We start from the raw sequence: 24248 nt of genomic DNA on the forward strand, positions 1-24248 counted from the left end.
GGGTAACCCCTCCGGGTGGATCTGTCTTCCTAGCCACTCGCAGCTTTTGGGGTTACACTTTCCGGAAGGGGTCTGACGGAAGGTGTGACCTTGGCCAAGTCCCGTGCGCTTCTCCGGCCCCAGTTCCCTTTGGGGTACCCTGGACAGCTTGGGGGCGGTTTGGCTTTCCTTAGCAGAGGGATCCGGAAGGTGGTCCGGGTGCGGGATGAGGACGGCCCGGCTCCTGCGCGCCCCGAACCCGAGCGCGCCGGCCCGGAGCGCAGTGCCCGGGACCTCCCGCGGGAGAAGGACCGGCCGGGGGGCCTCTGCGGCCCGGGTTGGAAAGCCAGGACCCGCCCGGCCCCTCCTGCGGGCGGGGCGGCCCCGCGCCGGCTCCTCCCCCGCGCCCGCCCGCGCGGCCGGGGCTCAGTGGTGCGCGGCGTGCCGCAGGTGGCAGCGATGGCCCAGTGCTGAGCGCCCCGCCATGGCCGGCGCCCCGGGGCCGCTCCGCCTGGCGCTGCTGCTGCTCGGGGCGGTGGGCAGGGCCGGCCCCCGCCCCCAGGTGAGAACCGCGGGCCCCGGGGCGGGGTTGGCGGCGGTGCGGGCTGCGGCGGGCCAGGCGTCCCGGACTTGAGCGAAACTCCGCGGGCGGCGGGGACCCAAGCCTCGGGAGAGCGGGGCCTAGGACAGTGGAGTGCCCCGGGCTGGGTGGCCGAGGTGGGGACTCGGACGGCGGACGGCTCCCCTAGCCCCGGCCAGGCGCCCGTCTTCCTGGCCGCCGGGGCCCCTTGGCCGGGCCACCGGCTGTCCCGCGGCCGCCCTGCGCAGACTTCTGCGCCCGGCATCTCCCCGGACCACTTTCCCAACTCCGTCTCCCCCAAACCCCTACCAGTGGCTCGGCTGCAGCCCGAGCTGCCCTCTCCCACTCTGCCCCAGACCCTTTCCTGCCGTGTCTGTGCCCCAACCCGCCACTGCTCGCCATGGGAGACCCTCCGGGAAGGCAGAGAGACCAGGGTGTGGACCCCCAGCTCCACTCTCTTCCACCAGCAGCCCCCCGGCACAGCCTATGACTCACAGCCCCAGGGACCCTGCAGTGGCAGCTTGCTGTCCTTCCTCCTGACCTCCCAGAGGGAACCTGAGAGCCACATCGGCTCCCCAGCCCCAAGGCAAACACCGAAAAGGCTCCCTGTTCCTCTGGAAGCAGGCAGCACCCTCCACACACACTCATCTGACACCACCAGCTTGACCCCCTTGGTGGTCAGCAAGCACCAGAGCTCATACTGGGATGCTCAGAGACACCTTGGCCTCCCCACGCCCTTGGAGAGCTGACCCCGGGGGACCCCTTGCTGCCTCCAGGCTCCTGGGCTGGGGGCTGTGTCAGCCTGCCTTAGGAGAGGGGAGTTGTCCAGAAACGCTGTGAGACGCTTGAACAGAGAGGAGGTGCAGGCTTGGGTGGCCTGTCCTGTGTCAGGGGGCTGTGTTTCCCTGTGACCTCCCACTCTTACCCCGAGACCTGAAGCTTTGGGGAGGGGACCTGTACAGGCCTTGGAATTTGTTCCAGGTGGGAGGCAGGAGGAGGAGGGGCTTGGGTGAGGGCCGACTCCATCCTTGGTTGAGAATCCAGATGTCGACAGATGCGTCTCCCAGCTAAGGTGCCAGCTCTTCCTCAGCCCCCGTGTTTTTCCGAGACTCATTCCCTCCCTCTCCCTGTTCACCAGCCCAACTCCTGCCCTTGCCGCACAATGGCTTCCCTGGTATGCCTGGGATCTTTCCTGAGCCAGGACTGCAGACTGCTCTGGCTTACCTTTACCTCTTCCCCCTCCTCCTCTCCCCCTCCTCCTCCTCCCCCACTTCTTCCTCCCCCTCCTCCTCCTCCTTGGGCTGGGACAGGGTCGGGGTGGGAGGCTCTGGTGCCTGGTCCCATCCTGCTCCAGGCCAAGTTTGCAGATTAAGCAAAAAAGAGAGGTTGTGGAAGCCACATGTTTTCTCCCCAAAGTTCCTTTGCCCAGAGGAGTGGGGCTTCTTGAACCCCCCCTCTTCTAATCCCCTCATTCTTCAGCCTTTGGCTAAGGGTAAAAGCCCAATATCCTGGGGCCATATCTCTAGACCTAGGGACACAGAGAAGGGCAGGGTGAGCCAGGCTCCGAGCAGAGAAGGGGAGTTTCGGGGGGTGCCCCTGCTTTGAGCATTCCTGGCCCGCGGAGGTCTGAGTGACAAGCTTGGAGGTCAGACTGCAGTAATTGCGACACAACTCATCCTGCGTGTAAGACTCTATAAACACTGGTGGATTTTGCCTTCTATTTTCTGTTCATGAGATCAGCAAGACTAAGTTGCTCCCTCCATGTCCCTGCTGGGGGGATAAATCTCAGAAAAGGAGGGTTCCCTGTATAAAGTGAATCCAGCAGACCAGCAGCAGAGAGGAGAAAGGGGTGCAGGGCTGGGCTGGTGCCTAATACCTGCCCATCCAGGCGGGACTAAAGGGAAAACCGAGTGAGCTACCCACAGTCAGGCTGGCCAGGCTGGAGGGGGTACAGGCAGAGGGGGTGGTCGAATTGACCTCTGAAGAAGGGGACCTAGGCCACTCCATTGTTGCTGGGAAGGACCACCCCCTCCCCTATTCCTTTCCTCCCCAAAACCCCTGTGAGGGAGCTGGTCTACTGAGGGCAAGCCTTTGACACCCAAATTAGAGCCAGCTAAGACCAGGTTCAAATATTCCTGACCATTGCGAACAGAACCTCAGTTTCCTCATCTGTAAATAAGGGTCACGAGCCCTGCCACGTGGGAGTTCTGGAGCAGATTGAGACACTGGCATCCCGTGACGGCAGCTTTAGTCATTCAGGGCCTCTGACCCTCTTGTCCTCGGACATCTGGAAGCCTTCTCCAGGGTGGTGGAAGAGGGCTGGAGGTGGGGGCCCCTCTAGTGAAGGGTGGAGGGAGTCCAGAGGACACCACGGTCAGCGTGCAACTTCATTATTGAGCTGGACTCCCTCCCAGACTCGGACTCCAGTGGGGATCAGAGCAGGAGATACCAAGAAACCACATCCTGCCCTCAGATGCCTGGCTGTGAGGAGAAGTAGGCTCTTCCTTAGCGGAAGGCTGCCCCTGAGTAGGTTCCTCCCTGTGTGTGAGAGATGAGGAGATACAGAGATACACAGAGACAGAGAAGGAGACAGAGACATAAAGAGAGGGACGGGGGAAAGGGGTTGTATGAACCCCTGTTTCTCCTCTGCACTCACGTGACCTTCTGTGACTTCCTGCCTGTGAGTCCGTGTCTGAAACATCTCAGTGTGTCATTGTGTATCTGACGGTGTGCATGTGTGACTCCAAGTGTGATACTGCATCTGTGGGGAGGGGTGTGTGTGTGTGTATGACAGACCTCTTAGAGTGTTAATGGGTGTCTGTCAGTGTGTGTCCGTGTGTGGGTGAGAAATAGTGTGCTTGTGACAGAACGTGTGACTCTTCCTCTGTATCTATGTGTGCGACAGTGTGACTGAGTATATGTCAGCCAAGGGGTCTCTGTGTGTGTACCTGACCATCTGTGTGTTCGTGTGTGGGAGAGAGACTCTGTCATGTCTTAGTGTGTAAGCATGTGCTCCACGGCATGTGTGATAACGTGTGTGGCAGAGTGTCCCTGGGAGGGGTCTGTGCATGTGAGAATGTGTGTATGGTCTTCCCTGCCCTGCCCTTCTGCTCATGCATCTGGAGTCTTTAAGGAAAAAGAAATGGGGCCAAGAGCGCAGGGACCAGCAGCCCCACCCCTGCAGATCTCAGAGGCCGTCGGTGATGGCTGAGCTCTGGAAGTCAGGCAGAGAAGATGAGGCCGGGTCCTGCCTTGGGGAAGACGCAGGGCTGCGCCAGCTGGTAGACCCCAGAGTTGTCACCGGAGCCCTCTTTTCCCTCTCCCATTTTCCCCACCTCAGAGGCCTGTCTTTCCTCCTTCCCTTCAGTCAAAAATGTTCCCAGAGAAGGAAAGAATCTGATGCACTTATTCATACTGAGACATGAAGCTGTAGGAGGAATTCTTCAGGTTAGCAGCCAGTGTTTGGAGGTGTGCCCTCCCAGGGTGTTGGAAAGTCCCTCACCTCGAGAGCAACCACCCGCTCCACGTCCTTCTCTCCCTGCTCTTCCTCCTTAGAACACTGCCCATTCATACAGGGCTGGATAACTCCTAAAGCTTTTCACTACTTTATCTTGCTGGAACTGTCCTGGAATTCTTAGAGAACAGTGATGTGCCCATTTTACAGATGAGGAAATTGAGGCCCGAGAAGGTTAACATTTGTCCCATCAGTCCCACATTAACAGACTACTGGGATTTATGCCCAGGACCTGTGACTGTCTGTCCAGTGCTCCCTCCTGGCCTCTTCGTTCTCACCTCTTGTTTCCTCCCTAAACTCTTCAGTCTGAGAGATGCCCCCTCCTTACTGTGACCTCCACCCCAGGCATTGCCCCCATTTGCCTTCACCCCCATGCAGAGAGTGCCCATAATACCTGGTGAGTCCTGATTCTAAAAACTGCCGGCCTGCCCTCACCCAGGCCCGTCAAGTGCCCCGATCTCCAGCCAGCTCTGCAGCCTGTGAGGGGCAGGGCTTCCATCACTGAATCCTCTCCACCACCCAGCCCCGCAGCCCCTCGTCTCCAGGCCTGGGGCAGGACCTCACATCTAAGGGGGATGAAATGGGGTAGGTGGGGCGGGGCGGGGGTGGGGGGGCGCAGTGGGCAGGGCCAGGCCCCTCCTCGCAGTTCACTGCTTGCTGGAAGGCACGGAGGCTTTGCTATTGGCTACGTTTGCAGCTGGAAGATGCCACGAATTAAGCTGAATGGTCGGTCCTTGGCATGAAAATATGTTAGTTTCCTCCTGCCAGAAGTTTGTTGATCCTAGAAATGAAGGAGGGGTAGGACCCTGACTCCCCAGGAAGCCTGGCTGCCTGGACCACGCTTTGCTTTCTCCCATCAACAGCAGAAATCCAGGACAGCTGTTGTTGACTGAGTTTTCCAAGTACCGGGGCCCTTTAGCATCAACTCACTTAATGCTCATGAGGAGGGAGGGACTATGGTTATTTCCAGTCTGTGCAGGTGTGAGCTCAGGCTGGAAGTTAAAACCCTTGGACAAGGTCAGAAAATCAATATATGAGAGAGCCAGGGTCAGCCCTGGCTCTGCGCCCAAAGCCAGGTCTATTCACGCATCTCCGTGTAACCGTGCTCCCCTGGGCCCCGGGCCTGGCCGCACCGATTAACCTCAGCCTTGTTCCAGGCCAGAGCCTCCCAGCTGCCCCCGGTCCTGAGAAGATTCTGAACAGCGGTCCGTAGCCGTCCTCAGCTTGCTCCCTGGAGCTGTAGTGTCCCCATCTCTGCCGCTTTGTTTCGGCCAGGCCCCCCTGCTGAAATGCCCACCCTCTGCCCTTGCTGGGTCCAATCTCTCCCCACAGATTCCCTGCTTAACCCCCGCTCACAGCTCCCAGAGGGCCCCCTGACCCCCCCAGAACTCTTAGGTCTGCACCAAGTTCTGCCGCAACCTGAGCAGTGTCACCTACCTTCTCTGCTGTGTCCTGAACAGCATTTGTCCCCAACCCACCCCCGAGGAGCCTGCGGATTCTCTCAGGCACGGGCTCTGCCCTCATCTTTGTGTTCCCCATGTCCCTCCGTCAGACCTGCCACCCAGAGCCTGGCACAGTATTACTTCCATAAACACCAGGTGGGGAGAGGCCAGAGGTCTGGTAGTTTGTGTGTTTGACTGGGGAGAGGTGGGGCGGAAGTGAGCAGTATTTGGAGAACTTCAACTGGTGCAGGAAGATGGCAGCGAACCCTGTTGTCAGGAAGCCCTCTATCTGAGGGGGCGACCCAGCCCCTGTTCTCAAGGAGCCCCAGCTTGAGGGGACACATAGCCCCGTCCTCAGGGAGCTCCGTCTGAGGGGAGACACAGCCCTGCCTCAGGGAGCCCCAGTCTGAGGGGAGACACAGCCCCGCCTCAGGGAGCCCCAGTCTGAGGGGAGACACAGCCCTGCCCTTGGGGAGCCCCAGTCTGAGGGGAGACACAGCCCCGCCTCAGGGAGCCCCAGTCTGAGGGGAGACACAGCCCCGCCTCAGGGAGCCCCAGTCTGAGGGGAGACACAGCCCCGCCTCAGGGAGCCCCAGTCTGAGGGGAGACACAGCCCTGCCTCAGGAAACCCCAGTCTGAGGGGAGACACAGCCCCGCCTCAGGGAGCCCCAGTCTGAGGGGAGACACAGCCCTGCCTCAGGGAGCCCCATCTGAGGGGAGACACAGCCCCGCCTCAGGGAGCCCCAGTCTGAGGGGAGACACAGCCCTGCCTCAGGAAACCCCAGTCTGAGGAGGGACACAGCCCTGCCTCAGGGAGCCCGTCTGAGAGGAGACAGCCCCGCCTCAGGGAGCGCCAGTCTGAAGATAGTTTCTTGTCCAAAGCTCTGCTCGGAGCAAGTGACAGGGCTGCCTCTGCCTCCAAGTCCCCTGGAGGTTGGTGGCCAGCCTGGCCTTCCTGGTGTTGTCCTTACCCTTTAACCCCACTCCCCACCTCCACCCCCAGACTTCTGGCTTCCATGAGCTTCCTCGTTCTCACTCCCTGGCCCTGACACACCTTCTGCCCCAGTTCCCAGCAGTGACCTTGCTTCCCGCCTGCTTTCCTCCTGGAAAGAGAGATGGAGTGGGATTTCTTCCCAGTCTCCCTGCCCCAACCACCAGCAGCTGCCATTTTCAGGTGCAGGAGGAGAAGGAAAGTGAGTCTGGGGGTTTGATCCACCAGGACTGGCTTTAGTGAAAACTGTTTGGACCCCTCAGTTGTAGCTAAAATCGTGATACTGCCTTTGCTGTTGGGTTTGATTTCTTGTTCTTTTTTTTTTTTTTTTTTAATAACAAATACACTTGACCTTTGCCCTCAGAAGAGGACTGTCTCTTAGGTATCTCCCCCTGTGGTCTCAGCACACTTACTCTAAGAGTGTGGCTGGGGCTCAAGCAAGCTTGTTTCCCCCCTTGCCCAGGGCTTCCTAGGCAGCCAGGGATGAGCCCAAGACAACCTATGTCTTTATGGGAAGTGTCTCATAAACCAGCGGTCCCCAACCTCTTTGGTACCAGGAACTGGTTTTGTGGAAGACAGTTTTACCGCGGTGGGGGGATGGTTTTGGGATGACTCAAGCTTCCCAGGTGGCGCTAGTGGTAAAGAAACTGCCTGCCAGTGCAGGAGATATAAGAGATTGGAGTTCTATCCCTGGGTCGGAAAGGCTCCCCTGGAGGAGGGCGCTGCAACCCACTCCAGGATTCTTGCCTGGAGAATCCCATGGACAGAGGATCTTGTCCATAGGGTTGCAAAGAGTCGGACATGACTGAAGCGACTTAACACACCCACAAGTGCATTATATTTATTGTGCACTTTATTTGTATTATTATTACATTAACTCCACCTCAGATCATCAGGCATTAGATCTCAGAAACTGGGGACCCCTGTTACAAACCACAACTCAGCTTAAATCTGGGCAAGATTACCCAGACACCAGATCCAGTGTGCTTAGGGCACCACCAGTCAAGGATGCAAGCTCCCCAAAGGAAGCTGTTTTAATTTCAGCACAAATGCTTATTGTTGTGATTTTAAAAAGTGAAATTTTGTTTTAAATTATGTATAGGTCCTAAATTTTATCCAAGGGGCTCCCTGGTCATTTGTGTGTCTGCAGCCTCTAAGTGAGGAATATTTAGAATCTTCAGCCTGTTCAGGAAAAAATACAAATAAAAAAGAAACATAGTCCCAAGACATATGTAAAGGAAGTACACTACAGTGTCTGGGAATGGATAATTCTCTCTTGGGTGCATCTGCTTGGGTCTGTCTAAAAGCCAGTTGTGTTACCTTATCTGAAAGTGGAGCTTCTTATCCCCCTGCTCACAGATAGGGGGGCCCCTCCCAATGCAGGCCTAATCTCTGTGTCCTGGAACTTTTCTGACCCCTTTACCCCATGTCCTCAAGACTTCTCCTTCTCCAGTTGATAGAGCTGGGCTGGGCTGATGTTTGACCCATGTTGTGCTAGAAGGAGACAGTGCAGGCTTGTGTTGACCTCCCAGATAACATGGTTGCATTTTGTAGGAGGGACGTTAGAGCAGGGCCCTTTTTGGCACAAGGGACCGGTTTTGTGGAAGACAGTTTTTCCATGGACTGGGGGTTGGGGGAATGGTTTCAGGATGATTCAGATGTGTTACAATTACTGTGCACTTTATTTCTATTATTACATCAGGTCTACCTCCGATCATCAGGCATCAGGTCCCAGAGGCTGGGGACCCCTGTAGTAGTGGGAAATAGTACCAGGGTCTGCAGCATTGAATCCCACCGCAGCCCACATCATCCACTGCTCCAACAGTCACTGATCTGGGAGGCTCCTGGTCCTAACCTTAGCTCTGCTCCTTGGAGTGCTGTGTGACCTTGACTGAGCCCCTCTCCCACTCTGAGCCTGCATGTCCCCTTCTAGAATGGTGGATGAAAGTGTGAGAACTTCACAGGCAGGTTGACTGGGCACTGGAAAGGAGCCCGTGGCAGTCACGAACCCCAGGGCCCTCAGGAAATCTCTGCTGGGTGGGGGCAGATGAAACCATGAATGAGACACTCCCCCTCCTTCACTCACCCCAACAGCATCCTTTCAGTAGCCATGGGTTGGACATTTACTACACCTCAAGGTATGCAAGGAGAAGGCACTGGTGACCCACTCTCGTACTCTTGCCTGGAAAATCCCATGGACAGAGGAGCCCGGTAGGCAGCAGTCCATGGGGTCGCACAGAGTCAGACACGACTGATGCGACTTAGCAGCAAGGTATGCTCTGGGAGGCATAAAGATGTAAAAGCATCCACTGGAGCTCCTCATTGCGTTGTCACCCCCTTGCAAAGATGGCCAAAGCCTGTGGGGTTTGGGGCCCTAAGATCCCCTAAAGATCAAGAAACCAAGTATGTGGGGGCAGAGGGTAAAATAGACTTGAATTGGACCCAAGGGGCCCCTTTTTCTCTCTTCTCCCCAGGGTGCCACCGTGTCCCTCTCGGAGACCGTGCAGAAATGGCGAGAGTACCGACGCCAATGCCAGCGCTTCCTGACCGAGGCCCCGCCCCCGGCCGCAGGTGAGAGCAGGGGGGCCCCCACCCAGCTCCCCAGAGCCTTCGGAGGCCCCCCAAGCTGGCTTGGCCTCCCTTGCCTCTCTAGGACCCGCATCTGCCCTATGCCTTGGGTGCAGCCGTGTAGCTGCCGTGCCCTTCTCCAGGGCCCCCCAGGAGCTGACACCAGGCCATTCCGTGCTGTGTCCTCAGCGCCTCCCGGCTTATGCCCGGGCTGAAGGCCCCACTCACGTACTTACAGTAATGAACGTCTAGGGGGCTCGTGTGGGCTGTTTTAAAGAATAGAGGATTGAAGCCAGACAGACCTCTGTTCCTGACCTGTGGTCCTGACCCAGTCACCTGAGGAAGTGATCTCGGGCTGGAGAGGTACCAAGGCGCCGTCCCGGTCACAGGAGGTATAGAATTTCAGAAAAGGCCATGAAGATTGTTTATTAAGCACTTATTATGCTCTGATATCTTTGCTGCCTACACTATTTGTCCCTGCTCAGCCCTGTGGGCTGGGAAGTCAACCCCATTTTACAGATGAGAAAACAGAGACCTTAAGTACTTGGCTTCAAGTCCCTCTGCTGCTAAGTGGTGCCTGTTGGGTGGGAACGTGCTAGGCAGGGAGCTTTCTGCTGGGTAGCCTCCCCAATGGGGAGCGGAGGAAAGCAGAACGCGCCCCAGCCAGGCTCGGACTCAAACGCCTTCCCCCTGCACCAGACCTCTTCTGCAACCGGACCTTTGACGACTATGCCTGCTGGCCGGATGGGTCACCAGGCTCCTTTGTGAATGTCAGCTGCCCCTGGTACCTACCCTGGGCCAGCAGCGGTGAGTCCCCTTCCCCACATGGACCTCCCCTCCCCAGTGTCCAGGAGGCTCGGGTGGGGGTGGAGTTGACATAGGGTGCTTGCTGCTTCCTTTGCACTGAGACACCGTCTCCCCACTCCCGGAGGTCTATAGGCCTCCTCATGGTGGTCTGCCTACCTTTCCTTGGGATGGGGAGCGGTAGGGGGAGGTATCAGGTATAACCTGGGCCTGAGGCTTCTACTGGCAGGTGTCTATAGGGAAAGCATGGGCTCTGACTTAAGAAAGAAATGTGAGCACCCGCTTGCATGTAGTAATCAGGAAAGGGATCAGGCAGGAACAGTTCCTCGGTACTTGGGGTGGAGTGGTTTGAGGTGTCATTGCTGTGTGTGTGTATGCATGTGTTTGTAGATGCCCCACTTCCCTGGTGGCTCAGATGGTAAAGAATCTGCCTGCAATGCAGGAGAAACAGTTTCAATCCCTGGGTTGGGAAGATCCCCTGGAAAAGGGGATGGCAATCCATTCCTGTATTCTCACCTGGAAAATCCCATGGACAGAGGAGCCTGGCGGGCTGCAGTCCATGGGGTTGCAAAGAGTCGGACACGACTGAGCGACTAATGCTTACCTGATAGTGCCCTGGAGCCACCTCCTGACTTTTCAAGGGATTCATTGCTCAGAGGAACCCAGGCAGTGGTGATTAGGCCTTCCTCTGGCCCTCCCCAGCTCACTCCTGCCTGTAGGGGACCCCTTGTGGTGGGGAGGGTGTGATTGGGTAGGTGAGAGGGGCTTTGGGGTGCAGAGACCTACAGAGACTGCAGAGGGAGCTCTGACTGGAGGGGGAGACCATGTGCCCCACCCCCCATCCGCCCCATGTGTCCCAGGAGACAAGCACCCTTGCCTCAGAGAGCTCACAGTCTCAGGAAGGGAGAAAGGATACTGTCTTATAATAGTGATACTTACTCAGTGCCTGCTTTGTGCCCCATCCTGCCCTATAAGGCAAGTATTCATGTAATCCTTACAATGACCCGCAGTATGCTTGTAATACAGATAGGGGAACTGAGTCCCCAGAAAGTTTACACAGCTCACTCTAGATGACGTGTCAATGGCAGGGCCAGGATTTGAAGGCAGCCTGTGCTCTTAATGACAGTGCATTGAAGGGGCCTGAGACCAAGCAGAAACTGGCCCAGAAGCAGGTGTGAGAGGAAGGTCATGCTGTGGGATGCTAGTGGGCTTCCTGGAGGAGGCAGCTGCTTAGTGGAACATCTGGGCACCTGGCAGGGCCCGGCGTCAGCTTCAGCACAGAACACGGAATGGAGGTCAGACGAAGCCCCAGCTGGAGTCCTGAGGACTCTCTCTCCTGCTGTGCCCTCCTGTGCCCAACCACCCCGAGGGGCATGCTGAAAGCCTGGGCTGGAAAGAGGCAGGCACCAGGGTGAGACAGAGCGGCCCAGTGCCCTTCGTGCAGCTCTTCCATAAGCACTTTATGTACCTACAGTCATTTAATCCTCACAACAACTTTTCAGGGCTCCAAGTACTCTAAGAATACCTCATTTAGTACTCCGATGACTCTCCCCTCTTACAGAGGAGGAAACTGAGGCCCAGAGATGCTAAATGACTTTTCCAAGCTCTCACAGTGAGTAAATAGCAGACCCATGAATCAGCCCAGGAGTCTGGTTCAGATTAAGCGTGTGTCATTTCTGCACCAGGCTTCCTCCAGTGTGCGGGCACATGTGTGTTCCTGTGTGTGTGGGTCTGGGCATGGAGACAGGGGAGCGACCTGAGCCTCTGCTGGCTGGACCACCCCAAAGGAGGGCAGTGAACTGCTTGCCTTCTCCCTGGAGATGAAATCTTATGATTCTGCCTCACACTGTTCCAAGTGGCTGTGTGCGCTTGACTGAACTTCTAAACCTCTCTGTGCCTCTGGACATCATGTGGGAGCGGGGATATAGCCAGGTGATGGGGGTGTTAGGAGGATTTCAAATTCCTAAAAAATGGTTTCTGTCAATTTTTTCCACCCACCTGACTTGTCTTCCCCACTTCCCTCAATACACACAGGTTCCCAGCTCCCCAAAGGTTTGGGACTGGCTGGCTGGCTGGCCCTCTAGACCCCGGGGAGCCAGGCGCAGGACAGGGCCCATCACTCAGCACTAAGCCACCCCCAGCTCTGCCTGCTGCTCGCGGCTCCATCCATCACCTTTAATTTTATTTGAGCAGGAAATAGGTCCTGGTGGTGCCCATTTATGAGCGAACATGGTTTTATTGCTTTCTCCATGAAGATAACAGCCACTGCACAGGCCCCCTGCCAGCTTCCACCCCACCGCTCCCCGCCTCACTCCCTTTTTTGACCAAGCTAACTCACTCCCTTTTTTGACCCTTGGGATCAGAGACTCTGCCTCCCTCTCCCCTCTCTCTGAGTTAAGGACCCACAGAGATACCCACCCTGGGTTCCTGCAACATAATCGCTGTCTCTGGCCTGTCCTGGCTGTCCCCTTGGCAGGAGCTGGCACGGGGAGCTTCCCTCACCCCCTCCCAGGGCATGGGAGATGAAGAGGGGGCAGTTCTGAAACTTTCTTGGGCTAATCAAGGGAGTGCCCTAAGTGAAAATGTCGTCGTGGGAATTAGGAACGTGAAGAAGAAAGAGGAGCAGATCTTAGTCAATGTCCTGGGAGAAAACACACTCAGCTGGGAATCTCAAAAGAACCCGATAGAGGGACCACTTCAGAGGTTGGTCTGGGTTAACCTGGTGTCTCAGCGGTAAAGAATCTGCCTGTTATGCAGGAGATGCAGGTTCAATCCCTGGATCGGAAAGGTCCCCTAGAGGAGGGCATGGCAGTCCACTCCAGTGTTCTTGCCTAGGAAATCCCATGGACAGAGGAGCCTGGCGGGCTACAGTTCATGGCATCGCAGAGTCAGGCACAACTTAGCAATTAAACAACAACAAGGAACATAAAGCACCAGGACTATAAGAGTGGGAAGCTTAAAAAAAAAAAAAAAAGAGTGGGAAGCTTTAGTAGCCCTAGGTCCCAGTGGGGCAGGAACAGGGCTGTGGTGCCCTCATGACAGCTGGAGGTCATGAAGATGGAGAGGCCACCAGCAGGACAGGGCCATGGTCACAGAGAGGCAAAAACCGCTGCCAGAACCTCAGAATCAAGGCAGAAAGGGAGCAAGGGAGAAATACCCTAGCCTCTCTTTCCAACTGTCTTCCTACCTCCTGCCAGTGCCTCCCATTAGCTAAACCCAGCAGAGGGCCGGGAGCTCAAGTGATACTGTCCACAGGGGTCAGCCTTCTGGAGTGCAGGGCAGGGCAGAGGAATGAGTGACTCGAGAAATAATTCGAAACAATTACCCAGGGCAGGTCTGGGTTAAGAGCTGGGGATGTCAGTGAGACCTTAGAGGTGTGTGAGTGTGCGGGCTTTGGGGAGAAGGGGTGACTCTCATGGGGCTTGAAGAGGTTGCTCAAGAGCCAGGGAAGTGGTGCCGAGGGAGGTCAGAGCCACCTCTTCTGCCTGGGGTGTGGCATTAGGAAGGCTTCCAGAGGGAGGTGTCGTTGGGGCCAGGCCTTAAAGAACAGGTGGATGGAGATGGAGGACGGGGAGGAGGGCCCTCCAGGGTGGAGGATGTTTAGGCACCAGCTCGGAGACGGGGCCGGGACTCAGAACTGTTCAGCATCCCAGGGATGCCAGCCGAGTCCTTGAACGCAGACCTCTCTAATTCAGAACCGGGGATTGCACGGAAAGGGTAGGGGCAGGTGAGTCAGGGAAGGAAGGGCTCCCGAGGAGATGCCTTGTGTCCACAAGATTTTCTCTCTGGAAACCAAGAGGCTGGAGTGGCGTCCAAGAGCCTGCTGCCACCTGAGGGCCCTCCAGCAACCTCGCTTCCCAGCCAACAGCTGAGCTGCTTGTTACAAATCATTCCAGTCTCATTAGCTGCACCCTCTCCTGATCCCTACCTGTTTGTGAGCTTGGTTCTAATTATAGGAGAGTCATAAAATGCTTTAAAAATAGCCTATAACTCACAATTCTTGGTAACTCTGACAGGTGCCTCCCTGGAGGAGCTTTCGCAGCAGGCCAGGGTTGCGGAAGGAAGCCGAGGCCCCCTGCTGGTCCTGGAGGGATTTCAGCTGCTGCAGGGTTCTAAATTCCAGCCCAGCCCCAGTGAAGGGCACTCTTTTGAAGAATTGGGGCCAGGGTAGGGGTGGAATTGGGCAGGAGCAGGGCTTTCACTGTGACTGTGTTCTGAAGGCCAGCCAGGCACCCAGGTGGCGCTAGTGGTAAAGAATCCGCCTGCCAGTGCAGGAGACGCAAGAGACATGGGTTCGACCCTGGGTCAGGAAGATCCCCTGGAGAAGGAAATGGCAACCCACTCTTGTATTCTTGCCTGGAAAGTTCCATGGACAGAGGAGCCTGGTGGGCTACAGTCCATGGGGTTGCAAAGAGTTGGACATGATTGAGCGCGTGTGCGCGCACGCGCACACACACACACACACAGCTACCAGGCATTTCATGTGCTTTCACTTCTAGTCTTCACACCACCGACCTGGGAAGTTATCATGGTTTCCATTTTACAGATGAGGAAACTGAGACCCAGGGAGGTCTGCCCCAGGTCCCATAGCTGGTTGAGGGCAGAACCAGGATTTGAGCTTGAGGTCTTCCTCTATCCCTTGATGTGAAGCACAGCCCCACACCTGGAGTCCAAGCCGGCCCCTTTAGTTCCAGCCCTGGCTTTGACCCTCATTCCTGCACTCTGGGGAGGTCCTGTGACTGCCGTCTTTGAATCTCGGCATCCCGGCCTGGAAGTTGGGGGCCCAGGCGTCCATGCTGGCCACTGCTGTTGCCAGGGTACAGGAGCTAATGGATTCATGAGCGCCTCTCAACAGCCCTGAGTGCCCGCATCCACGTGGAAGGGCGGCTGTTAGCTTGATTACGGACGCTGCTGCAGTTTCCGGGAGGGGAAGTGTTTAATTGGGGGTTTTATTTCCAGCACCAGGGTCTGACTTAATGAAATATTCCCTAGGCTTCCTGGCTCGTGGCCGGCTGCCTCCTGGTGTTGACAAGACCAGAGCCAAGCTTCTGGTTATGATATACCAGTAGCTCCCGGGCCAGATAAGGCTGGCCTGATAAGCTGGGCTGGGCCCTGACCCACCCCATCTCCAGCCAAGATGGGCGCCTGGGGATCACAGCCGGGCCAGGAACAGTTCTGGCTTTTAATATTTGCTGCTAATGAAGGGTAATTGACAGACGCATTTGCATAGGCTCACTGAGCTTTGCAGGGATGCAGCGATCCCTTGACACTGTGCCAGTGACACATACATCTGTGCACATTCCACCTCCCCACCACCTCCCCACCACCTCCCCATCCTCCCAGTTCGCCCTGAGAAGAGAACCCAGGAATGGCAGGGTGCAGGGGGCCCACACTGCCAAGAGGATCTGCTGGGAAGATGCAGAATGTTGGTGAATCCAGGCCCAGAGGAAGGGCAGAGAAATGGCACAAGGCCGTGGTGGACTGTTAGCAGCGAGTTCGGTGCTGACTCTTGGCCTTTTGGCCTCCAGAGGCAGAGGGCCAGGGGCTGTGATCCTGATTCTGCCACTCCCTGGCTGGATCATCTTGGGCAAGTCACTTGGCCTCTTAGAGGCTCGGTTTCTCCATCTGTAAAATGGGATTCTCGGCGCGTAACCTTGTAAGGTGGTTGTGATGTTCTCAGGTGTCAGGCGTATAGCAGGTGCTCAAAACCTGATTCTGTGACAGTGCAGCCTGCCGAGAGGGCTTGAGAGAGGAAGGAAAGCATCCATTTGTGTGCCTCCTGGCTGCCAGACCCTGTGCCCCTGTGGCGAGTTGAGTGTTATTAGGGTCACACTGCTGTGTCCTGGGTCGGTGGTACTTCCATGGTTTTGGCTCCACTGCTGGGTCCTCTCCCTTGCCTGGCCCCTCTGCCTCCTCACCTCTCCCCACTTCCTCCCATCTAAACGGGCCTCCAGAGAAGGCTCTGACACCAGTCTCACACCCTGTAGAATCAGCCCAGATCTCCATCAGTGCTGTGGGGTCATTACCCCTGAAGGCTGGTGTTGCTGTCATATCAGATGACTCAACCCCTGGGGAAGAATTCTAGGCACTCACGCAGCAGATCAAAGAGACGTCTGGGGGCTCATCCAGTCGCTTAAAATCAGACCTGATGCCTCCCCTTCTCTGCCTTTTTCCTTTTTTGATTTGTTCATCCTGTGTCGGGGGCTTCTCCTGCCGAGGGAAGTCCCACCATTTGATTTTTCAGGCTTTTGTTTCTCTTCCCCGGGGACGTCTCTTAAAATGCAGGTTCTTCTAGAAGCTGTGATGCCAAAAGCTGACTTAGCCCCACGGTATTACCAGATACTTTGTCTCCTAAATCAGGACCCTGCTCAGGGTCTCTGAAGAGCAGTGGGAGAAAGGAGAGTGAGCTGCAAGCTGGGGACTGGCTCAGGGGACCAGGGTCCCACTGACAGGCCCTAAAGGTGACTGACCATGTAAGCGGAGGGTTGCCCCAGCCCTTAAAGTGAAGATGTCGGGCATACGACAGCAGTGGGTGGCTTGACGGTTTGTGAACTAGGAAATGCAGCCCCGGCCTCCATGGCGCGTCCCTCCTGGGCCCTGGTGGGTGGACCTGGGCTGGTGATGCTGCTGTCAGGCATGCGTGTTAATTAGCCCCCTGCGCAGACCTGTCCTTACTGCTGCCTCACCTGGAAACTTCTGAGCAGCCGCTGCCACCCAGGGCCTCCCTCTCTCCCTCACGCTGAGCCTTCTTCCCACACCTGGGGAATCTGGTCTTTAAAATCTTTTTTCCTTTAGAATTAAAGAAATATTTATTTTTGGCTGTGTTGAGTCTTAGTTGTGGCATATGGGCTCAGCAGTTGTGGTACAGAGGCTTAGTTGCTCCCCGGCACATGGGATCTTCCTGGACCAGGGGTTGAACCTGTGTCCCCTGCATTGGTAGGCGGATTCTTAACCACTGGACCACCAGGGAAGTCTTTTCAGTCTTTTAAAACTTGTTCTGGCCCCTAGTCCCCTCCTTGACACCCCCCGCCCCCGGTGCAAAATCTCTCCCCGCTTTTGTCCCTGGTCTCCTGGCCCTGGGGTCAGACTTATATTTCCTCTCAGACACAAGTAAGCCCCTATCACTGTGACCTCATTGCAAACTTGGGGCCACCAGCCAACCCACTCCCTGGATGGTGGACACTGAGGCCTTCCAGGGAAGTTGCTCCAGCACCAGATGCCCAGGCAGGGTGTGAGGGGCACAGGGACACCCTGCCCTCAATTCTGCTGGGCCTGTGTGTGACCTCTCTTCTTCACATTGATGTTATTGCTTTCTAAGCACCTTCTTCTTTCTGTGAGAGTCTTGATTCTCTGAAGTCAGGCACTGTGCTTCCTTCCTCTCTCAGACAGGGAGCTCCTGGAGGACAGGGGCTCCCCATTCAGACTGGGAGGTCTCCGAGGACAGCCTCTGTCTCCGGCTACTTGGAGTTACTTGAAGGGAGGAGCCAGTTCTCCCCCTCTTTGAACAGAGGGTCTCTAAGGACTGTATCTCTGCCGTTAGCTATGTTTTCCTTTAAATCAGGTGATCTTTGACAATAGGACTGGGTCTCCTCCATCAGGTTAGAACTTCCTGAGGACGGGGCTGTGTCTCCCCTCAGACTGCTGCTCCGTAGGCCAAGGCTGTGTCTCCCCTCAGACTGGGGCTCCCTGAGGAGGGGCTGTGTCTCCCCTCAGACTGGGGCTCCCCAAGGGCAGGGCTGTGTCTCCTCTCAGACTGGGGCTCCCTGGGGCGGGGCTGTGTCTCCCCTCAGACTGGGGCTCCCTGAGGCGGGGCTGTGTCTCCCCTCAGACTGGGGCTCCCTGAGGCAGGGCTGTGTCTCCCCTCAGACTGGGGCTCCCTGAGGGCAGGGCTGTGTCTCCCCTCAGACTGGGGCTCCCTGAGGATGGGGCTGTGTTTCCCGTCAGACTGGGGGTCCCTGAGGGCAGGGCTGTGTCTCCCCTCAGACTGGGGCTCCCTGAGGCAGGGCTATGTCTCCCCTCAGACTGGGGCTCCCTGAGGCAGGGCTGTGTCTCCCCTCAGACTGGGGCTCCCTGAGGCAGGGCTGTGTCTCCCCTCAGACTGGGGCTCCCTGAGGCGGGGCTGTGTCTCCCTTCAGACTGGGGCTCCCTCAGGGAAGGGGTGTGTCTCTTTCTCTCAGGAGCTCTGTGGCCACTTTATAGCTGAGGTCTACTTTGCCCAAGGAGGTGGCCCTGAGTTCCAAGAATCAGAAATCTCAGGGATGGCTGTGGGTCTGCCAAGGCCATAGCTCATCAGCACTGAGCCTTGTCTGAGTGAGATTTGAGGCAGGGACATGGAAATGGTGTGTTCAGTTCAGTCGCTCAGTTGTGTCCGACTCTTTGCGACCCATGGACTGCAGCACGCCAGGCCTCCCTATCCATCACCAACTCCCAGAGTTTACCCAAACTCATGTCCATTGAGTCGGTGATGCCATCCAACCATCTCATTCTCTGTCATCCCCTTCTCCTCCTGCCTTCAATCTTTTACAGCATCATGGTCTTTTCAAATGAGTCAGTTCTTCGCATCAGGTGGCCAAAGTATTGGAGTTTAAGCTTTAGCATCAGTCCTTCCAATGAATATTCAGGACTGATTTCCTTTAGGATGGACTGGTTTGATCTCCTTGCAGTCCAAGGGACTCTCAAGAGTCTTCTCCAACACCACAGTTCAAAAGCATCAATTCTTCGGCGCTCAGCTTTCTTTATACTCCAACTCTCACATCCATACATGACTACTGGAAAAACCATAGCCTTGACTAGACAGACTTTTGTTGGCAAAGTAATGTCTCTGCTTTTTAATATGCTGACTAGGTTGGTCATACTTTCTTCCAAGGAGTAAGTGTCTTTGAATTTCATGGCTACAGTCACCATCTGCAGTGATTTTGGAGCCCCCCCAAATAAAGTCTGTCACAGTTTCTGCTGTTTCCCCATCTATTTGCCATAAAGTGATGGGACCAGATGCCATGATCTTAGTTTTCTGAATGTTGAGCTTTAAGCCAACTTTTTCACTCTCCTCTTTCACTTTCATCAAGAGGCTCTTTAGTTCATCTTCACTTAATGCCATAAGGGTGGTGTCATCTGCGTATCTGAGGTTATTGATATTTCTCCTGGCAATCTTGATTCTAGCTTGTGCTTCATCCAGTCCAACAGTTCTCATGATGTACTCTGAATATAAGTTAAATAAGCAGGGTGACAATATACAGCCTTGATGTACTCCTTTCCCGATTTGGAACCAGTCTGTTGATTCCATCTCCAGTTCTAACTGTTGCTTCCTGACCTACATACAGGTTTCTCAGGAGGCAGGTCAGGTTGTCTGGTATTCCCATCTCTTTCAGAATTTTCAGCAGTTGATTGTGATCCACACAGTCAAAGGCTTTGGCATAGTCAATAAAGCAGAAGTAGATGTTTTTCTGGAACTCTCTTGCTTTTTCAATGATCCAACAGATGTTGGCAATTTGATCTCTGGTTCCTCTGCCTTGGAAATGGTGTGGCCTTATCTCAAAAGTGTGGGTTCATCAAACTGCATTCCAGGGTGGCTAAGAGGAAAGGCTGAGGCAGGGCCTGGGCAGGTCCCCTTTGTGACCTTTTCTGTTCCTGGGTGAAACGGACACGTGGCAGGAGAGGAAGACCCGAGCGTGTGTGTGTGTGTGTGTGTGTGTGTGTGTGTGTGTGTGTGTGGAGGGGTCACAGGGTCGACCCCCAGGTGGGGAGGGGGCGAGGCAGGTGGCCTCGGGCCGAGGCTCACCCCGTGTCTCCGCCCCAGTGCTGCAGGGTCATGTCTACCGGTTCTGCACCGCGGACGGCCTGTGGCTGCATAAAGACAACTCAAGCCTGCCCTGGAGGGACCTGTCCGAGTGTGAGGATTCCAAGCGAGGGGACCGCGTGAGTTGAGGAGGCGAGGGAGGGGGCAGCAGGGGGCCAACTTCATGGGAGCAGGGACCTGGGCCATCTGGCGGGTAGGTCTGTCTCCACCTGCCCACCCCTCTGCCTCTGGGGCTTTGCTCACCACACCTTCTGGACACAGGTGGTGTGTGTTCACATCTCTGGCCTTAGAACAAGGTCCTTGAAATCCGGGGACCGTTACCATAGGTGATTCCCTTCCTCAGTTCCGGGATCCCAGTGGGGCTGAGTTTCCCCATCCCCCCGGGTAAGCAGGCTGTGAGAGAGGAGGGTCGTGGGCGCCCCCTGTATGCCCTGTCCCCTGTGTGCACACAGAGCTCCCCGGAGCAGCAGCTCCTGTCTCTTTATGTCATCTACACGGTGGGCTACGCGCTCTCCTTCTCTGCGCTGGTCATCGCCTCGGCCATCCTCCTGGGCTTCAGGTAAGGGGGCTGCTTCCGCCTGACCCGTCGCTCTGTCCCCATATAGAGGAGGGGGCACCAAACTGAAGTGACAGCATAGCAGGGTCCTCTCCTAAGAGATGTCCAGCGAGGCCACACCGTAGACTCTGAGGTTGAAAACAGAGCCCACAGCACTGTGTACTTAAGCTAATCTATACCGTGTACATGTATGCATGTAATAATAAAAAAAAAAAAGGAAAAGCAGACACATGCACACATGCCGGAGGCCTTCACGGTGGATAATGGGAGGAGAGGAGGTCCTCTCCCGTGAGCCTATGTCTCAAATGAGGGGGAGTTCAGTATGATTTTAGGAGACCTCAGCGGGTTAGCGATTCTGCTCTCTGGAGTTTGTCAGCTCCCGTGGAAAATTTCTTCCCCAGGTCTACCCATTCCTTTCAGAGTACCAGGCTCTTCCCACGCCCTCTGCACTGATGGCGGTAGGCCAGGAGGGCCAGGTTCAAGGGCAGGAGGAATTCTGAGGGCTGGGAACTCAGGACACCAGCCAGCAGGAGCAGGAGAGGCGACATTCCTCCTGCGTCCCCATGGCTTCTGGCACAGTCAGGGCTGGGCACACAGTCAGTGCGCCGTAAATACATTCACTCAAGAATAGTCTCCCCTTTTATTAGGAAACGTTTAGAGATCTGAAAATACAGTGTCTGGGACTGTAATCACCTGTGCACACACACCCCGAAGCCCAGGAACTAGAGCCCAGTGGCAAGGTTAAGTTTCTCAGGATCACCCTTCCTCCCCACCAGAGGGAACTCCTCTGTGGCTGCTTATAATTCTGATGCCTCTCTCTATACTTTTATTGCATTTCTAAGTATCTATAAAACCATATAGCATGGATCTTGCGTACCTTTAATGGCATGTTGGGCATCAGTGTTATTTTTGGCCTGATGTTGTATTTTTGTGAGGTTCATTCACAAATGATACAGGTGGTTCTGTTTCATTCATTTGAACCATCACTCCATTGTATGATATATTGCAGTTTATTTGTTGTCCTTTTACTGGACATTTGAGGCATTTCTCTCTTCTTCTTTTCTCAATTATAAACATTGCTAAGATGAACATGCTTACCCATGACCCCCTGTGCGTGGCTCCAGGGGCACATGCCTCTGAGTAGAAGTGCCTGGTCTGAATACGACGTGCTGCTGCAAATGTATTAGGTGTTGTGAAGTTGTTTTCCAAAGTGGTCAGGCCCGTTTGCCCTCTTACTGGTAATATATGAGAGTTCCCTTGGCTTAACATCCTCACCAATATTTCCTATTTTTCAGACTTAATTGTTGCTAATCTGAAGTGTGTGAAGTATTTCATTATGATTTTAATTTGCATATCACTGATTCCTAGAGAGATCTACCAGACTTTTTATGTTTCATTCTGTGAATTGCTTGTTCATATCCTTGGCTTACTTTTTTATTGGCTGATTTGGCTTTTTCTTTTGATTTTAGGCATTCCTTAAATATTATGGATAATAATCCAGGATATGTTGTCTCAGCCTGTGGTTTATTTTTTCACTTACTCTATGGTGCCTTAATAATTTTACAGGAATGGAATATATCAATGTATCTGATTCTACTGATAAATAAAAGTCTTAATTTTAATAGAATGAAATATATGAAGTATCTAATTCTGTTGATAAACATAATTCATGAGTGTTATCAATTAATAAAAATTCATTTTTCCAATTGATAAAAAAAATTATCAAATTTTTCCCCCAAAGGCCAAATTTCTTTATGGTCTTAAGAAATCTTTCCTTATCCTAGCATCATAAGTTTTACACATCCCTTATGGCTCTTTGGTGAACCTGGAATTTATTTTTGTCTATAGTGAAAATAAGAGATTTAATTTCATTTTTCCACATATGCATATAGTTAATTGCATCAGGACCACTTATGGATAGCCCCCTTTCCACCCCTGGCTTCTGCTGCATGGCAAGCCTTATCTACACCTGGGTGGATCTCTGTCATCTGGATTGTTTTCCATTGGGCTACTTACCTGTCCCTTTGTTGATAACCACAGTGCCTTAACTACTTAGATTCATTCGAAAATCTTATTTTTTTACAGCAGGGGCCCTACATTGTGATTCTTTAGGAGTGTCTGTTCTTGGCCCTTGGCTCTTCTTTTTAAAAAAAATTAATGTAATTTATTTTTACCACATTGCATACCATGTGGGATTTTAGTTTCCCCAACCAGGGATTGAACTCATGTCCCATGCATTTGAACCACAGAGTCTTAATCACTGGACTGCCAGGGAAGTCCCCTTGACTCTCTTTATAAGTTTTGGTTTTTTTAACTCTTCATTTTATATTGGAGCATAATTGATTAACAGAACTTATTTACAAAAGAGAAACAGGCTCACAGACTTAGAGCACTTATGGTTACCAGGGAGGAAGGGTGGGATAGTTAGGGAGTTTGGGATTGACGTGTACACACTGCTATATTTAAAACGGATAACTGGGACTTCCCTGGTGGTCCAGTGGTTAAGACTCCGTTCTTCTAATGCAGGGGGCCCTGGTTTGATCCCTGGTTGGGGAATTAAGATCCTACATACCATACATCATGGCCAGAAAAATAAAAATAAATAAACAAAATGGATATCCAACAAGGACCTACTGTATAACACATGGAACTCTGTTCAATATTCTATAACAACCTAATTGGGAAAAGAATTTGAAAAAGAACAGATACATGAAATGCATAGCTGAATCGCTTTGTTCTTCTTTATAAGTTTTTAAAAATTCCATCAAAAGAAAAACCAACACTGTTGGAATTTTTATTAGAGTGAATTGAATTTATTGGTTAATGTGAAGAGAATCAACACTTTCAAGATAGGGCCTCTATCCATGAATCTGGTGACTCTTCCATTAATTTGAGTCTTCTTTAATTATTTTAAGCAAGCTTTACCTGTGTGCTCCATAGAAATTGTGCCATCTTCTGTTAGATTTATTTCCAGGTACTAATTTAAAATAGTGCAAATGAATTTTTAAATTTACTTTTAAATTGTTTATTGCTGACGTACATAAACATACATATCAGCAACCTTATTGAATGAACTCTGATTAGTTCTAATACTTTGTGTGTTGATTCTCTTGGATTTCCTGTGAAGATCATCTATAAACAGTGACAATTTTGTGTCTTTATTTCCAATTCTTATCCATTTTTCCCCTTGCCCTCTTACAGTGGCTAGGATTTGTAGTACAAAGTTGAGTAGATGTGATATAAGTAGACCTTACAGCTAGATAATCCTTATTTTGTTCCTGATTTAAAGGGAATCTTTTTAAAATTTCTCAGTTAAGAATGAGGTTGGCTGCTTGTTTGGCTGGACAGCCCTTATTGGGTAAAGAAGTGTCCTCATGTTTTCCGTTTGTTTTTACACAAAAGGATATTGAAGTTGTATCCAGTACTTTTTGAATTCCTGCCACGTGCTTAGCCCCAATCTGTCACTGTAAGGCAGCCTGGAGGCATGTTAGACATGGGCTGTCATCAGGAAGCCAAGCAAGTCCCCAGTGGGAAAAGTGGTCTTCCTACAGATCGCTTGGGTTACACGTGACTTTGTAGAAGGGAAGATGCTGCAGAGAAAAGGATAGAATGTAGATGAGGGTGGGTTGGCAGTCACCACACCGCTGAAGGCTTCATGGATAGGCAGGACGTGAAATCCAAAGGATTTTCAAGATTATGGGAAATGAGGGCATCTTGGAGGAAGAAAGACAGGAGCATAGTCCCAGGGACCGACACATGCCTGAGAACCAGGGCTCATGGAGCAGAATTGTCAGTCATCGTGCCAGGGAAGGTCCTGCTTTCTCCCGCAGACACCTGCACTGTACCCGGAACTACATCCATCTGAACCTCTTTGCATCCTTCATCCTCCGAGCACTGTCCGTCTTCATCAAGGACACGGTCCTCAAGTGGATGTACAGCACAGCCGCCCAGCAGCATCAGTGGGACGGGCTCCTCTCCTACCAGGTATGTGGTGTGTCCAGGGAGGGATTGGGGAGGG

General features: G+C 53.7%; 1 protein-coding gene across 1 annotated transcript in view; it reads left to right on the top strand.

Moving 5' to 3' along the window:
• The first annotated feature begins 422 nt into the window (after nt 1-422).
• The window catches only part of GLP1R (glucagon like peptide 1 receptor), a 41050-nt gene continuing 17224 nt past the window's right edge, over nt 423-24248 (top strand). Inside the window, exons 1-6 of the mRNA XM_070777910.1 lie at nt 423-541; nt 8981-9077; nt 9774-9881; nt 19675-19793; nt 20127-20233; nt 24061-24214. Of these exons, the coding sequence (XP_070634011.1) occupies nt 464-541; nt 8981-9077; nt 9774-9881; nt 19675-19793; nt 20127-20233; nt 24061-24214 (663 nt within the window). The 5' untranslated portion in view covers nt 423-463. The remainder of the gene's footprint in view (nt 542-8980; nt 9078-9773; nt 9882-19674; nt 19794-20126; nt 20234-24060; nt 24215-24248) is intronic.

This window comes from Bos indicus, chromosome 23 (genome assembly GCF_029378745.1).
Source record: "Bos indicus isolate NIAB-ARS_2022 breed Sahiwal x Tharparkar chromosome 23, NIAB-ARS_B.indTharparkar_mat_pri_1.0, whole genome shotgun sequence".
Taxonomy (NCBI): Eukaryota; Metazoa; Chordata; class Mammalia; order Artiodactyla; family Bovidae; genus Bos; species Bos indicus.